Source organism: Thunnus maccoyii, chromosome 23, assembly GCF_910596095.1.
Source record: "Thunnus maccoyii chromosome 23, fThuMac1.1, whole genome shotgun sequence".
NCBI lineage: Eukaryota > Metazoa > Chordata > Actinopteri > Scombriformes > Scombridae > Thunnus > Thunnus maccoyii.
This window is the reverse complement of record NC_056555.1, coordinates 23,393,774-23,412,207: the sequence shown is the minus strand read 5'-3', so window position 1 is coordinate 23,412,207 and position 18,434 is coordinate 23,393,774. Positions and strand designations below refer to the sequence as shown.

At 38.6% G+C, this 18,434-nt stretch overlaps 1 protein-coding gene across 5 annotated transcripts in view; it reads left to right on the top strand.

Annotated features, from left to right (window-relative positions):
- LOC121890744 (NACHT, LRR and PYD domains-containing protein 14-like) overlaps positions 1-17,461 on the top strand; it is a 135,915-nt gene extending 118,454 nt beyond the window's left edge. For 4 of the 5 annotated variants that reach the window (XM_042403267.1, XM_042403270.1, XM_042403266.1 and 1 more), the window contains exons 6-14: positions 82-267; positions 1,667-1,840; positions 2,508-2,675; positions 6,099-6,275; positions 9,625-9,819; positions 10,498-10,662; positions 13,370-13,540; positions 14,393-14,569; positions 15,611-17,461. In XM_042403267.1, coding sequence (XP_042259201.1) covers positions 82-267; positions 1,667-1,840; positions 2,508-2,675; positions 6,099-6,275; positions 9,625-9,819; positions 10,498-10,662; positions 13,370-13,540; positions 14,393-14,569; positions 15,611-15,623 — 1,426 coding nt within the window. In that variant the 3' untranslated portion in view covers positions 15,624-17,461. The remainder of the gene's footprint in view (positions 1-81; positions 268-1,666; positions 1,841-2,507; positions 2,676-6,098; positions 6,276-9,624; positions 9,820-10,497; positions 10,663-13,369; positions 13,541-14,392; positions 14,570-15,610) is intronic. The other variant, XM_042403271.1, reaches the window with a different exon arrangement.
- The last annotated feature ends 973 nt before the right edge of the window (positions 17,462-18,434 follow it).

The window sequence follows — 18,434 nt, the reverse complement described above, 5'->3', positions numbered from 1 at the left end:
GTTTTGTCATCAAATGCAGGAAGTAAATATAAAGTGTCCTCTTTCATGATAACATATGTTGTAATATATGTGTCATTACAGACTTTCTGGCTGTGAACTCTCAGAGACTCACTTTGAAGTTGTGGCCTCAGCTCTGAAGTCCAACCCCTCCCATCTGAGAGAGCTTGACCTGAGTGCAAACTTCCTGAATAGAGATCCGACTGGTTCAAGATTTGAGCTTCTATCTGCTGGACTGGAGAGTCCAAACTGTAGACTGGAGACTCTGAGGTCAGTTCACTGGCTGTAGCTTTGGCAGTTTTTTATGTATTCAATTCAAATCCTTCACTGAAGTTCACATGTTTGGTTAATACATTTTTGGGATTTCCTTGAGCACAAATCTGTAGAATTTAAATTGAATTTAGAATTTAAATGTAAAAATGATTTCCAAAGTTTAAACTAATATGAGTCTTCAGCAGTCTGAGTTACACATATCAAGTAAGTATTTTTATGTTTCTTCAGTGTTTCCTTGCTGAGCTACAGTGGAGGGACCATAACTCAAAGAGGGAATTTTGAACTAAATAGTCTGTAACTTTGAGTCAGACAAATCAAGTGGGAGTCTACCAAACTGTCAAAGCCTCATATCAGCTTCAGCTGAACTTATGAACTAATTTCCTACAGTGTAGCTGTGTTAGGAAGAGACCACTTCACAGTCAGTATGGACAGGAGGAATCATTACTGCCACCAATAACATGTTTTAATTACACAAACCTACTAAACTACCAAATACAGGAAGAAGGAGGTCATGTAATAAATAATGAACAGGTTTAGTTCAACATGTCTGATTTCATATTGATCCTCTAATTTCAGACTTGAATGAGTTCAGCAGCATTTTATGAATCGATTTTATGAATGAACTCATGGAAGTCAACTCAATAAATATTATTATTGTTATTATTGTTATTATTATTATTATTATTATTAGTAGTAGTAGTAGTAGTAGTATTGTTATTGTTATTATTATTATTATTGTCATTTTTATCACAATAAAGGGAGTTAATCTATGGAACAACCAAGAGATGAAAACATGTAGAACATTAAGTAAGTTTAAACAAATCTTTAAAAATAACATATTGAACAGATATAGAATGGATGAACAAAGAGGTGGTCTGGAATAATATGATTTGGTACAGAGTGTCTTTTTGACTTGTGTTGTTTTTGTTTGTTGTTATTGGTTCTATGCAAGTTATCTTTATTCTCTTGTGTTGTTTTGAATGTTTTTTAGCTTTGATTTGATTGATAAATTATAAAAAGGGGTAGGACTAGAAAAGTTTCATTGAATGGTTATTATTTGTGTTGCTTACTGAAAGTTTGCTGTTATTTTTATTTCTTTTGTTTTGCTGCCTATATATTTTATTTTGCTATTTTAACATGTTCAAACTAAAAAATTATCTAATCTAATGAATCAGTGTTGACATGAATATGTGTCTGAATGTTGTGGTGACATTTGGATGATGTCTGTAGAAGGCTGACATCATGATGATCCACAATAACACAAAGTTACTCTGCTCATTTTAGACAAAAGCTGATTGATGAGGACATAGTAATGTTGAACTACACATTTAAAACCTGAACACATCTGATTGGATTATAAATAGATTTTAATCTAAATCATTTATTCTTTATTCAGATTGTGGCTCTGCAGGTTGTCAGAGACCAGCTGTGCTTCTCTGGTCTCAGCTTTGAAGTCCAACCCCTCCCATCTGAGAGATCTTGATCTAAGAGGAAACGACCTGAAAGACGCAGGATTAAAACTACTGTGTGATTTTCTGGAGAGTCCAGACTGTAGACTGGAGACTCTGAGGTCAGTTCACTGACTGTCTGTTACTATTGTTGATCTTAATGTTTAACAACTGAACCTAATTCATGAACATACATAACTTACATCCATGAAGTTCATTTTCTTTTTTCCATATTTTCATTTTTTTACTGTACAAAGTTTAGTCTGTAGTTATAAAAGATGACTGATTCTTAAAGAAAGTGTAGAAAATGTCCACTGTTAGTTGTTAAAGTAAATGAATGTTTATAACTTTTGGTAAAGAGTCACATCTGTATACAGAAGATCCTCTCAACTAATATCTGTTTTAAATTGATCAAGTTTACTTGCTGAAAGAGAAATATTTCTTTATTATATTATTTAATGTTTTTTACACAATAATGTCTGATCATTGACATTTATTTCTTAGAACACACACACACACACACACACACACACACACACTGATCTAAATGCAGGTGTTTAAAGTATTTTTTATGAATCAGTGTTGACATGAATATGTGTCTGAATGTTGTGGTGACATTTGGATGATGTCTGTAGAAGGCTGACATCATGATGATCCACAATAACACAATTTTTTAGTGAAAAGCTCATTGATGAGGACATAGTAATGTTGAACTACACCTTTAAAACCTGAACACATCTGATTGGATTATAAATGGATTTTAATCTACATCATTTATTCTTTATTCAGATTGAGTTCCTGCAGGTTGTCAGAGATCAGCTGTGCTTCTCTGGTCTCAGCTCTGAAGTCCAACCCCTCCCATCTGAGACATCTGGATCTGTCTGGAAACGACGTGTGTGACGTGAAGCAGCTGTGTGATTTTCTGGAGAGTCCACACTGTAGACTGGAGTCTCTGGGGTCAGACACCATTTTTTACTTCTGTGCTGAGATCAATATGATGTGACAGTTGTGGTGACACTAAACTGCAGACATAAAGCTGATATTATGCTGATCCACACTGAGGATCTATTTTCTTCTTCAGTGGTTTAGTCCTTTGACTGTCAGAACAATGTTGAGCTGCACATTTAAAACCTTCATATAACAAGAAAAATCTACACTGGATAATTCACTCTGAACCCCTGAAACTCTTGATTTTTACATTAAATTTCACCTTCACTTCAGGGCTGGGCGATATGACTAAATCAATATCAGGATTATTTCAAACTTTTACCTCGATTATGATTAATGAACAATTATTTATTTCATATGCTTTTTTTTTTTTACACTGCCCTCATAGTTCTCTGACAAGGTCTGTACTGTAAACATGCTGAACTACTGGGATATTTTTTTCCAATGAAACATATGTTAACTTTGTGTTTTTTAATTAATTTTTGAAACACACACAGATATACTATTTATGGTTATTTATTGAATATTTCAAACAGTTGAAATCAAAGCACACATCACTTGAAATGGAGATGTCTTGTGAAAAAGGTCACATTTTAGTTCTAAAGTAAAAAGCAAGTTCCCTAAAAAAAAAAAAGTAGAAAATAATAACTTGCATCTCTTGCAAACAAAATAAATTATTTTAAATAACGCCATGTGTGAAAATGTTAATGCAACACCGCTGATTAAGCTTCTTTGCTTATGATGAAGACGTAGACAGCTCTGTGCTCTCTGGGGTACTTTCCCTGTGGACTGAAGCTGCTGACTCCATCATCTCTGTTCTGACTTCTTCCTGAATGGTGGGGACATGGTGTGCAGAAGTGTATGCTTCCAGTAGTTCTTCTGTGATGGGTTCTGAGAACTTCTCCTTAAGGTACTCAAGGATGCAGGTTTTGATTGTTTTAGTCAGCTCCATGTCATCTTCGTCCTCAGCCAGCACTCATGAATGGAGGATGTGTAGGACAGAGTTCACAAATGAAATGGTCACATACTCTTCTCCTGACAGGGCATCTGTGAACTCCATCAATGGGGAGAGAGCTTTGTTGACAGCCTCTAAGACATCCAGGTCAGCCCAAGATGGAACAAGTTGCCTTGATTTCTCATCATCAGCGAGGACCTGTGTGATGGCTTTCTTTTGCTCAAGGATCCTTGCACTCATCATTTGCATTGATCCCCATCTGGTGGCACATGCAGTTTTCAACTTGTGTTGTGGCAGGTTCAGCTCTTGTTGTGCCTTCACAAGCGCCTTCTTCTTTTTCCAACTATAGGAAAAAGCACTGACAATCTTTTTGCAAACCCTCATTTCCTGCTGCACATGTTGATCTTCCATTGCATTTTCTGAAATACACACACATGAAAAGATGAATTATTATTTTATTGAGGGTTTGACTTATACCTAAAGACTTAACAAACTTGCAAAATAATAGATGAGGAGAAATCTCTTAATTCAAAGCTACTTAATTAATAATAGATTAATAACAGACTTCTAGAGTAATTTTTATTTCTACTTTAATGATGACTCATTGTAGCGTTGTTTTACATTGTAATGTGAAGTTAACATTGTAATATGAAGCACATTGTAACATTGCTATATGAATAGTTAATTATTATTGTTACAGTATTTATTTAAAGTGAACTAAAAGATAGCTCTAGCTCAACTGTAGCATAGTGTCTGATCAGCTGATGTGTTGCCTATCGATTGCCAGGTGCAACCTGTGTCCAAAACATTGCTCCCGTGTCCGTCCATTGAGCTGTGTAGCTTTGACGACGTTAGTGCTGTTGTCTGTCGTAATGGTCATGAGGTTCTCTTCCATGAGGTCCCATGCAGACAGCATATTTCTCAGGCCCTGTGCAATCATTTCTGATGTGTCATCATCTGCAAAATATGCCGTCTTCAGGCATCTGTTGCACAGGTTCCATTCATCGTCAATGTAGTGCGACGTAAGGCTCAAGTATGGCTCCATCCTTGTACTTGACCAGAGATCAGACGTTCCTACAAAGTACTGAACAGATTTGAGTTCAGCAGCTACCTTCTCACGACATGTTTTGTACATGTTGGGCACCGTTGTTTGGGAAAAATATTTTTGCGATGGCACAGCATATCTTTTGTCAAGGGTTTTAACAAGATGTTTAAACCCACTATGTTCCACAGTGGCTACGGGATCTATATCCTTCATGATGTAATATGCAATAGCATCAGTTATTTCTTTCCATCTTCTTGAATCCTTTGCATAATGTGCGGCATTTGTAAATGCTTGTGTTAGCGTCAGCTGCTTTGTGGAAGCACTTTAGCGTTTGTCAGTCTCTCTCTTTTTTTAAGCCATGAACTCTTCATATTCGGTGATGTGATTGTGTTCCAAGTGATTAAACAGATTGGTGGTGTTACCTTTGGTCACCGAAATTGTTTTTCCAAAGTGTTTACATTTGACTTATTGTTGCTCTGTGTCGTCTTCACTGAAGCTGAAATGTGTCCAAACCACAGATACGGTATTCTTTTTAGTCATAAGCTGCTCGGGTTGAGGCCTATTTGTTGGCTCAGTGTCAGTGCTTGTGTCATCCATGGTGCCAGCTTGCTTTGAGTGAACTCGCACTAACGTTAGTTGGACGGGGCGGAGGCACATGACTGAACACAACATAGTATTGTTTTAAAGGGACACTTCATGAACGCACGCATTGGGGAAATTATTAACCGACTTAACCAACATGAGAAAGATTAAGTCAGTGAGAGGGTCTTAATGTCGCTCTTGATACATTTTCGGTTAATTGCCCAGCCCTACTTCACTTTAAATTTTGTTCTTTAAATTTAAACCAAAAACCTCAATCAGACAGCAACAAATATAATATCCAGTATTTACTTGTTCCAACACTATTATGAAGCTGTGCAGTGTTTATATTAACAGAAATATTTAAACACAAGATGCTGTGATTTTTTTCATGGCGACGTCATTCCATTAAATGTAAATAATGTCGATATGTTGAACATCATTTTCCTCCTATTTTCCCAACATCCATCCTGACATATTTGATATCATTATAAATGTTGGGATCTTGAGTAGAATCTGAAATATTCATGTGGATTTTTAACTTGTGTTTGGCTGCACAACATGAGTTTGTATAGATGGAGTCACTGGTGGAGCTGCAGAGTTTAAGAGGTGAAGTCACTACGTCTTTATTGAAGTAGCAGCATGTTGTCATTAATATTAATGAGAGCTCTTTTTCACTGTCTGTATTTTAAAGTCTTTAACCTGCATCCTGTTGGGTTCAGCTGGTTGGAGTTTCCATTTTCTAAACTTCTACATTCTAAACCTTCTTCAGCTCTGAACAGATTATGAAACTTTGCATGATTTCAAACATGAACTTTGTTTTCTAAAGTGACGTCATTTATTCTTTATTCAGATTGAGTGGCTGCAGTTTGTCAGAGATCAGCTGTGCTTCTCTGGTCTCAGCTCTGAAGTCCAACCCCTCATCCCATCTGAGATATCTGGATATAAGAGGAAATAACCTGAAGGACTCGGACATGAAACAGCTGTCTGATCTTAAGGAGAGTCCACACTGTAGACTGGAGACTCTGAGGTCAGTTCACTGACTATAGAAACTGTAGAAAATGTCCACTGTTAGTTGTTAAAGTAAATGAATGTTCATAATTTTTGGTAAAGAGTCACATCTGTATACAGAAGATCCTCTCAGCTAATATCTGTTTTAAATTGATCAAGTTTACTTGCTGAAGGAGAAATATTTCTTTATTATATTATTTGATGTGTTTAATGAACAATGTCTGATCATTGATATTTATTTTTTAGAACACACACACATACACACACACACACACACACACACACACACACAGGGACACAGAGAGATCAATGCAGGTGTTAAAAGTATTTTTTATAAATCAGTGTTGACATGAATATGTGTCTGAATGTTGTGGTGACATTTGGATGATATCTGTAGAAGGCTGACATCACAGCCAGAAGGACAGGGGGGCACTGGGGGGGTATGTCTGTCCAATTGGGATTTTGTGCCCCACCCAAACTTCAGATTCATGGAAACTTCCTGTCTTACTGTACGTGACTGAAGTTTGGCTACATCGCACACGCACTGTCACAAAGCAGTTTCATGTAGCTAACAGCTAGATGAAAGTTGGAAACTGTGGCTAAGCAGTTATGTTTGAGCCACTTTTTAACAAAAACTCGTCCAGAGGATGAAGCATGTTGGGACCAGGCCGTGCCTTTAAGTGAAGTCACAGCAGGATGGTTGTGAGACATTTGTTGGCTTTAAAGTAGGGCTGCTTGATTATGGCAAATATCATACTCACAATTATTTTGATCAATATTGAGATCACAAGTATTTAACACAATTGCATTTTGACTCATGGAACAGAAACGCTTCCATTTTATTAAATGTAGTAGTCGACACTGACTCTGAGTGTCTCGAGACCCCATGTGTTTTTTTTATTTCTGTTGCATTTAGTGAAGCGTAATCTGCACAGACAGCTGTTTAAATCACAGAAATATCCGGCTGTATATGTGTTTTAGGCATGCACGATATTGGATTTTTTGCCGATATCCAATATTTTCCATCTCATTTTTGCCAATGCCGATATATGTGCACATTTTATCCACCTGGCTGAGGAGACTATTACACCTGCAATCATAGATTGTACTAATGATCAAGAAAGACAATATATGAAGGAAGAACTTATGAAGACTGGAGTTCAGGAGCTCAGCATTAAAACACATGAACCTGCCAAGTGGGAGGAGCAGTAGTTTTCTTTGAGTTTATTAGACAGACAGGAGTAATGTGCAGGATTTAATCTTTGGTCCACAGTCCGAAGCAGAAGGTGGCGATAATGCACCTCATATGCTGGTTGCCAATAGCTGTTATAAACCAAAAAGAAGAAGAAAAAAAAACGTTTTTTCAAACAGAGTGGTACATCCTGTCAGCCGAGGTGTTTCCTATCTCTGCAGCCGAACACAGCAGCTCCTCTGCGGACTGTTTCATCCTGACGGTCCCGGTGTTTCCTCCGCAGGCTCCACTTCACTCAGCTGCCCGACAGACCCGCTGCTTCTTCCCACTTTAACCTGAATAACAAACCGGGGCTCGGTGCTCCGGTTGGATCCAGACGGAGAGCCGGGGCTAGCTGGGAGGCTAGCGGAGCGTTAGCCGGAGTATGACCGGAGGGAAGCACAGCCAGCTAGCCTCCGCTAGCCTCCCAGCTAACGTTACCTCCGGTTTCACTACAGGCAGATTCACTCGCTACAGTGGGCGAGGAAATAAAACCAATGAATCAATAAGTACAAACACTGTTGATTTCTTCCCGTGGAGCCGACATGCAAACTATTTAGGTTCAGTAAATCCCAGCTGTCAGTCAGCCTGGTGAAAGCAGGTTAGTCTGTGGACAGAGACGCTCAACGCCTGTCGGAGGCGTTTAAGGAGGAGCGAGAGCGCACCGCTGTAAAGGAAAGAGGTTTGCTGGATTTATAACACAAGACAAAACGAGAGCATCACTGCGAAATGACAATAATAAACAATAATCGTTTTATCTCCATTATCTTGTTTTCATAATCGTTGGAAGCCAAAAAAATAAAATTCGATTAATCGCACATTCCTACTCTAAAGGACCCTTCTGTCACCAAATACGGTGTAACAACAGATCCAGATGCGCATCAGATCATCCATGTTGACTGGACACCTGAACAACTTGACGTTTTTGTCTTTTGAAAGAGAACTAACTGACACTTGTGATTACAAAGACATAATCAACCTTTCCAACTCAAAGCCCAGAAGACTCGGCCTTGTGTAGGAATAGTAGCCGCAGGTAAGCCAGTGTTATTTATCCTGGCCCGCCGTGGCATGTTAGGATTGTGGTTTCTGTGAGGAAGTTCTGAACTGTAACATATTCATTGTTCAATTTGTTTCAAGAGTTATGCAGTGTTGGTTTGGTTATTACAGTGGAAACCGCCTGTATTGATCACAGTTACAGTGATCAATCGCTTATATGGATCACAAAGCTTGAGACTGAATCATTCTTATACAAATGTTGTTTAAATAGTTTGCTTATACTAATTAAGCACAGTGTTCATTTTGGGCCTTTTCATACATGAATCCATATGGAAAAAATGTAAAACTACAGTAATTCTATTTTTTTTATTTTACTCCCATGAAACATGTTTGATATGTTCCTGGCGGCTGCGGCACCATTACTGCCTCGTGGTAACCCGTCTGCTTCCAGCTGGTGACCTGAGGCTGCTGCTGCCTGCACATTGAAATCATGACGGGAAAAAGAAAATCATTTTCTCTCAATGAAAAACGTTGTTTCCTCGAAGCTCATGACAAACCAGCCAACGAGATGCAGCAGCGACACAACAACCAGCGTTTAAACAGCTGTACTGTATTTTGAAACAGTCAGTAAAATTCATTAAATAGAGAAGCTGCTCGTTTCATTACTTTATATTCATGTAATAAATATACAAATGTCAATTAGATGGTATTCTGCATGAGAAATAAAGAAAAAATGTTTAAAAATCAGTTATAATAATCATCTGTTGATAGTGATCAATTTGATCCAGACAGATGTGATCAATATAAACAGTTTCCACTTTATTGTGTTATTTCTTCTTTTATGTATAGAAAGCCATTCATCTGACTCATTTATGTTAAACTACAAAAAAAAGAAAGAAATGTCTGATCTATGAGCATGTAAAAAGGAGTGCCCACCCGTGACGACCTTGTGCCCCCCTGCTGATAATTGTCTGGCGCCGCTCTGGCTGATATTATGATGATCCACAATAACACAATGACAAAGTTTCGTGAAAAGCTCATTGATGAGGACATAGTAATGTTGAACTACACATTTAAAACCTGAACACATCTGATTGGATTATAAATGGATTTTAATCTACATCATTTATTCTTTATTCAGATTGACTGACTGCAGTTTGTCAGAGATCAGCTGTGCTTCTCTGGTCTCAGCTCTGAAGTCCAACCCCTCCCATCTGAGAACGCTGGAATTTTCTGAAAACATCATCTCAAGCTCACGAATGCAGCTTCAGGAATCAGACGTGAAGCTACTGTGTGATTTTCTGGAGAGTCCAGACTGTAGACTGGAGACTCTGAGGTCAGTTCACTGACTGTCTGTTACTATTGTTGATCTTAATGTTTAACAACTGAACCTAATTTATGTACATACATAACTTACATCCATGAAGTTCATTTTCTTTTTTCCATATTTTCATTTTTTTACTGTACAAAGTTTAGTCTGTAGTTATAAAAGATGACTGATTCTTAAAGAAACTGTAGAAAATGTCCACTGTTAGTTGTTAAAGTAAATGAATGTTTATAACTTTTGGTAAAGAGTCACATCTGTATACAGAAGATCCTCTCAACTAATATCTGTTTTAAATTGATCAAGTTTACTTGCTGAAGGAGAAATATTTCTTTATTATATTATTTAATGTGTTTAATGAATAATGTCTGATAATTGATATTGATCCTTCACAATAATCTCTCTCTCACACACACACACACTGATCTAAATGCAGGTGTTTCAAGTATTTTTTATGAATCAGTGTTGACATGAATATGTGTCTGAATGTTGTGGTGACATTTGGATGATGTCTGTAGAAGGCTGACATCATGATGATCCACAATAACACAATGACAAAGTTACTCTGCTCATTTTAGTGAAAAGCTCATTGATGAGGACATAGTAATGTTGAACTACACATTTAAAACCTGAACACATCTGATTGGATTATAAATGGATTTTAATCTACATCATTTATTCTTTATTCAGTTTGGAAGACTGCAGGTTGTCAGAGATCAGTTGTGCTTCTCTGGTCTCAGCTCTGAAGTCCAACCCCTCCCATCTGACACATCTGGATCTGTCTGGAAACGACGTGTATGACGCGAAGCTGGGTGATTTTCTGGAGAGTCCACACTGTAGACTGGAGTTTCTGGGGTCAGACACCATTTTTTACTTCTGTGCTGAGATTAATATGATGTGACAGTTGTGGTGACACTAAACTGCAGACATAAAGCTGATATTATGCTGATCCACACTGAGGATCTATTTTCTTCTTCAGTGGTTTAGTCCTTTGACTGTCAGAACAATGTTGAGCTGCACATTTAAAACCTTCATATAACAAGAAAAATCTACACTGGATAATTCACTCTGAACCTCTGAAACTCTGTTTTTATCTTTTCTATTTGACAGTTTTTAACCTGCATCCTGTTGGGTTCAGCTGTTTGGAGTTTCCATCTTCTAAACTTTAGGACAAAAAAATAGATTTTCAGATTAATTGCGATTCTTATTTGAATGATCAATAATTGATTCTTGAAATCCAGAGATGGATCTTTGCATTTGTGTCTTTACTCAGTAAACATGTACATGTGCTCTGTGTTGTGTGTGTGCAGTGGTTACTTGTTGTAAATGGTTCAGTTAGAGCAGCATGATGTGTAAAATGTCCACTTTGTTTAAATCCAGTTATTACAACGTGCACAAAAATCTTATTTTAAGTGTAAAAGTAACGTGGATGCTAGCTGCTATATTGGCTGCCTTGAGTCACCACAGTCCCGTAAACCGTGACGTGAATAGTTTCAGTCTGTGGACCCGCCGCAGTTTACGGGACTGTGGTGACTCAGGATGGTCAGCTGACTCTGGCTGTCTCGTAGGGGATCTAGAGATCACATCTACAAGAGGAACAGACTGAAAAAAGACTCCACACACTGATCTGAGCTCTGGGTTTGTGTTTGTTAACGAGATATTATCTCTGACTACGAGATGTGAAAGCGTGGAAGTGGACTGAACAGTGTGCAGATTCTACTGTATTCAGTCTGTCTCTACCTGCCGGGGAGCTAACGCCAGCCAGCAGCTGTCTGCAGGTATCAGACTGATGTCAACACAAATACAAACAGTGCAGATGAACTAATGAGCAGACTTTCAGTTTCTGCCGTCTGTGCTCAAAGTGATAAAGTTGAAACAGCAGGTACTGACAGTCCATGTGTTGCATTATGGGATAGCATTTATGTGTTTTAAATGTACATAATGATGAAGCTCTTGCAAGTGATGCAGGTCTTTTATTATTCTTGCTCAACTGTTTTGCACATGTAGACCTAAAACATATAAATGTGTCTTGTTTTAGTCTTTTGACATTTTTACTCGTGTTTGGCTGAACAACATGAGTTTGTATAGACGGTAGGGCTGCTCGATTATGGCAAAAATCATAATCACAATTATTTAACACAATTACTTTTTGACTCTCATTTTTGCCAATGCTGATATATATGCACATATTTTTTTCCACCTGGCTGAGGAGACTATTACACCTGCAATCATAGATTGTACTAATGATCAAGAAAGACAATATATGAAGGAAGAACTTATGAAGACTGGAGTTCAGGAGCTCAGCATTAAAACACATGAACCTGCCAAGTGGGAGGAGCAGTAGTTTTCTTTGAGTTTATTAGACAGACAGGGGTAATGTGCAGGATTTAATCTTTGGTCCACAGTCCGAAGCAGAAGGTGGCGGTAATGCACCTCATACGCTGGTTACCAATAGCTGTTATAAACCAAAAAGAAAACGTTTTTTCCAACAGAGTGGTACATCCTGTCAGCCGAGGTGTTTCCTATCTCTGCAGCCGAACACAGCAGCTCCTCTGCGGACTGTTTCATCCTGACGGTCCCGGTGTTTCCTCCGCAGGCTCCACTTCACTCAGCTGCCCGACAGACCCGCTGCTTCTTCCCACTTTAACCTGAATAACAAACCGGGGCTCGGTGCTCCGGTTGGATCCAGACGGAGAGCCGGGGCTAGCTGGGAGGCTAGCGGAGCGTTAGCCGCAGCCTGACCGGAGGGAAGCACAGCCAGCTAGCCTCCGCTAGCCTCCCAGCTAACGTTACCTCCGGTTTCACTATAGGCAGATTCACTCGCTACAGTGGGCGAGGAAATAAAAGCAATGAATCAATAAGTACAAACACTGTTGATTTCTTCCCGTGGAGCCGACATGCAAACTATTTAGGTTCAGTAAATCCCAGCTGTCAGTCAGCCTGGTGAAGGCAGGTTAGTCTGTGGACAGAGACGCTCAACGCCTGTCGGAGGCGTTTAAGGAGGAGCGAAAGCGCACCGCTGTAAAGGAAAGAGGTTTGCTGGATTTGTAACACAAGACAAAACGAGAGCATCACTGCGAAATGACAATAATAAACAATAATCGTTTTATCGCCATTATCTTGTTTTCATAATCGTTGGAAGCCAAAATCGTAATCGGAAGTTAAATTTGATTAACCACACAGCCCTAGATCAAGTTTATTTGTTGAACAAGAAATATTTCTTTATTATATTATTTAATGTGTTTTAATGAATAATGTCTGATCATTGATATTGATCCTTAAGAACACACACACTGATCTAAATGCAGGTGTTTAAAGTATTTTTTATGAATCAGTGTTGACATGAATATGTGTCTGAATGTTGTGGTGACATTTGGATGATGTCTGTAGAAGGCTGACATCATGATGATCCACAATAACACAATGACAAAGTTACTCTGCTCATTTTAGTGAAAAGCTCATTGATGAGGACATAGTAATGTTGAACTACACATTTAAAACCTGAACACATCTGATTGGATTATAAATGGATTTTAATCTACATCATTTATTCTTTATTCAGATTGATTAACTGCAGGTTGTCAGAGACCAGCTGTGCTTCTCTGGCCTCAGCTCTGAAGTCCAACCCCTCATCCCATCTGAGACATCTGGATCTGTCTCTAAACGACGTGTGTGACGTGAAGCAGCTGTGTGATTTTCTGGAGAGTCCACACTGTAGACTGGAGACTCTGGAGTAAGACACCATTTTTTACTTCTGTGCTGAGATTAATATGATGTGACAGTTGTGGTGACACTAAACTGCAGACATAAAGCTGATATTATGCTGATCCACACTGAGGATCTATTTTCTTCTTCAGTGGTTTAGTCCATTGACTGTCAGAACAATGTTGAGCTGCACATTTAAAACCTTCATATAACAAGAAAAATCTACACTGGATAATTCACTCTGAACCTCTGAAACTCTGTTTTTATCTTTTCTATTTGACAGTTTTTAACCTGCATCCTGTTGGGTTCAGCTGTTTGGAGTTTCTATCTTCTAAACTTTAGGACAAAAAAATAGATTTTCAGATTAATTGCGATTCTTATTTGAATGATCAATAATTGATTATTGAAATCCAGAGATGGATCTTTGCATTTGTGTCTTTACTCAGTAAACATGTACATGTGCTCTGTGTTGTGTGTGTGCAGTGGTTACTTGTTGTAAATGGTTCAGTTAGAGCAGCATGATGTGTAAAATGTCCACTTTGTTTAAATCCAGTTATTACAACGTGCACAAAAATCTTATTTTAAGTGTAAAAGTAACGTAGATGCTAGCTGCTATATTAGCTGCCTTGAGTCACCACAGTCCCGTAAACCGTGACGTGAATAGTTTCAGTCTGTGGACCCGCCGCAGTTTACGGGACTGTGGTGACTCAGGATGGTCAGCTGACTCTGGCTGTCTCGTAGGGGATCTAGAGATCACATCTACAACTTTCTAAACTTTTACATTCTAAATCTTCTTCAGCTCTGAACAGATTATGAAACATTGAATGATTTCAAGCATGAACTTTGTTTTCTAAAGTCACGTCATTTATTCTTTATTCAGATTGTGGGGCTGCAGGTTGTCAGAGACCAGCTGTGCTTCTCTGGCCTCAGCTCTGAAGTCCAACCCCTCATCCCATCTGAGAGAGCTGAATCTAGGAGGAAATAACCTGAAGTACTCGGACGTGAAGCAGCTGTCTGATCTTAAGGAGAGTCCAGACTGTAGACTGGAGACTCTGAGGTCAGTAGAGAGTTGGAGTCAGTCCGTGCTGGTTTCAGCAGTATTGTATTAAACACAGTTAGTATCGAAGCAAAGATCCAGTATTTCCTGGTGAACCTTCAACCTTCTCAGTGGCTGCTTTCCTCAGTGAAGCTGTGAGAGGAGAATGGTGACAGGCTTCAGGATTGGACAGAAAGACAGAGAGAGAGAGAACAGTCAGCCAATCAGATCAGCCAGAAGCTTGTTGTGATCATGTGTTTGAGTTGATGTGAAGACGACTGTTGTTGTTGTGTTCATGTCTGCAGGAAATAAAGCTGGATTACAGCTGACAGCCTTACAAGATGTATAGAGACAGTGGTCCTCATCATCAAACTGTCCTACCATCAAATCTGATCTGAAAGTGTTTGTTCTCTCATTTCAACACTAAAGAATTGATCAGTTCATCTTTGTCAGAGCTCTAAGATCAGTCTGACTGCAGCCTGCAAATCACTGGCTCTGATTTCACACAAGCATCATTACGTTTAGTAACCATGTGGTCTTTATACAGACCAGAACCTCTGCTGAAGTCCAGGAATCACAGCAGCTGTTTAGCTGAGAGCTCTGACTGATTGTCATGTGATGATTTAACAGCAGGAAAGATCTTCAATCCCACAGAGACTCTGTAGCTTTCAACTTTTCTAACAGTTGACATGTATCAACAGTAAATCCATCAGTAAACTGATGAGTGAATGTCTCTGTTTCTGCAGTAATGATGTGTTCATGACTCTCAGCACTTTATTTCCTCTGTGTACTTGAGTGAAATCTGCAGAGTAAACAGACTTGATAGCAAAAGTCTGTGCAGGTGTGTGAGCTTGGAGCTCAATGTGTTCACTCCAACACGTTAACATGAGAGCTGAAAGGAAGCAGGCTACGCTGCACAGCTGTTCCACTTCTGGTCTGAACAGGACTGAAGTCCCTGCTGCTCTTTATACTGGATGTGCTGCATCACTGACTGACAGCTGATGAAGTGAGTCTCACTAAACACTGATTTATGACCTCTGTTGTTTCTTCTTCTCTCATCAGCTTGGAGTCCTGATGATCTCTGTCAGAGTGTGAGTGAACATCCAGGAGTGTGTGTTGAGAGAGGATCAGCTGGATCCTGATGATCCATCTGGACCAGAGTCTGGATCTGGATTTTGTCATCTTCACTTAAGTCTCTTAACTGACTACAAACTGAACAGTTATCTCTGGATTTGGTTGAATCAGCACTTTACAGATGTGTTATACATGAGCTGTTTGATGCAGAAAAGATTAATAAACAGGTGTTATAAGTCAGACTCTGACCCTGGGCCCATATTTATCAAGCGTCTCAGAATCACACTGAGAGTTAACGAGGACTAAAACTAATTAATGAAGCAGAAGAGAATTTACTGTGACTGTCAGCAGGAGACGGATTACTCCTGGGAGAGAGTGAGACGTGGCTGTTTTACCACAGTCAGAGCAGCAAAGTAGAAATAATGATGACGTGTTGTAGTTTTCTCACAGTCTCAGCTGGAAATATGAAACAGTGGTAATTTGGTATATTATGTGTATAAGCAGGTAACCAGGCAGGTAACTTACCAAGGTTATGGAACAAAACTATGATGCCAAAATTCATTATAAGATGATATTTACAAAGTGTAAAGAAAGCCTGAGAGATAAATGTAGCCTATATGTTAATGAAGATAACAGGTAATTAGACTCAACTGTGTGAAATGATCTTGGTTCAGCCACATGGTTTCACAGCCTGTAATAGTGCTGCATCTTGCACATATTGCACAGACACATGTTGCAAACCCTCTCCATGAAGAACATCTTCTCTTCCACTGTCCAATTCCTCTTTCAACTTCACCCCAAGTTAACTTGTGTTCTCTACATGAAGGTAAATACAGCGTAACAATAGAAACATATATTGTTCAGGTGCATCCTCCTCTCTCAAATATCAGGCTGTAGCTCTGCTGTTATTTGAAGGAGCCTCAATAAAAAGTAAGCCTATAAAATATTTGAGCTGTTGTAATGAAGTTGAGATATCCTTCATTATGCAGCTGACATGATTGTGTGTAAATCAAAGTTTTAGTGGGCTGTAACTGAGGACCCTCGTCATGCTCATTATCTTTACGACGTGCATTAAGCCAGATCAAAGTTTGATTCATGACTTCCATCATTGTGGCTTCTGACAGAATCGTCACTGTTGCACAGCTGCATTTTCTCCGTTACCATAAAGTGTAACATTGTGAGGACGTTCTGTATTTATTTAAATGATGTTGTGTAGAAACATCATGTGTTCTCCTCTGCATCACACACAAAGTCAGTCTCACTAATGATTCTGTTTTAGTCCAAACAATCTTTTAATAAGCTCAGTGTCATCAAGCGTTCCCAAAACATCTCTCCTCTCAGGGAATATCTCTGCCTGAACTCCATCTCCTGCAGCTCCGAAATATTGGCAGAGATACGAATCATTTACCAAGTTTGGAAAGTTGATAAAAGGCTTTTTCTCCTAAAAGTAGAAGCAGAGATGCGTCACTCTGATCGTTTTTGGCCAGTTAGGAGTGATTTCCTGCTCTGAGACGCTTGATAAATACGGGCCCAGATGTGACAGATGTGACAGATTGGATGTCCACAAATTTCATTCAGTTCAATTCAGAAAGAATTTATCATTGGTCCAGAAAACCTGCATGCAGGTCAAATCATATCTTGGTTCTGTGGTGAAAAACTTTGTATTTTTTGATTCCAGTCTAAGTTTTGATGATCATATCAGCAGCTGGTCCAGTCCTGTTTTCACCATTAAAACATATTCAAATAATATCTATAAAACCAGCACAGAACACTGCTGCTGTCAGACTTTGAACTAAAAGCAGGAAAAGAGATCATATTACTCCATTTCTATCATCACTTCACTGGTTACCAGTTTGTTTTAGGATTGATTGCAAAGATTTGATTGATTACTTTTAAAGGCTCTTCATGGCTCCAGATGACATTTCAGAGTTGCTCTGTGTGTAAATATTAAAGGTATCCAGCTTTTATATGCTTTTATATGTTTTTATATGTTTTTTTAACTATCATGTTAGTACTGAGATTGTGAAACTGGCCTTTAAGTACGAAGTGAAACAATCTGCAGAAGCTTGTAAAATGAGACAAAATAATCCCTTTTAATCAATTTAAATCTTTTCTGACTGACATAGAGCAGTGTGAATGCAATTGTTGTGTCCTTTTATTGTTTTTATATGTACTTTTATGGTTTCTATTGTTTTTATCCACACTTTTTTGTTGATGTTTAATGTAACTTTCATGTTCTTTTATATGTACTGGACTCAGGGCGTCCTTGTCAAAGAGAGTTTGCTCTCAATGGCCCTCCCTGTTTAAATAAAGGTTGGTGATGATGCAAAAATATGATGTCAAAATGAATAGTTTATATCTCATAACGATATTTAACAAGTCATTTGCATCAGGCTGTAAGTAAACACTGGTCAGCCAATCAGGAGGCTTTAACAATAACTATATAATTTAAACTTGTAGGTGAGATCATGTGATCCAGCTCTATCCAATCACATCCTTTACATCTTGTTTTCTGCATTAGTGCAGCATCTTGCATGTATTGTACAACACTGCACACAGTGATAATGATGCAAACAGACTTTGAGCACAACTTCATTAAAACATGAAATGTATCTTCTCCACTGTCCAACTCATCTCCAGCTAAACCTGCTGTTGACTTATGTGTCCTTACAGCTCTTTGAAATATATCTCTGCCATCAGCAGTTTAAAACTAATGAATCATTATTACCATCCTGGAGTACAAAGATTCAATGTGAGAGAAGACACAATGCAGCCCAGAAATATACACAATACCATACTTTCCACTGTGCAG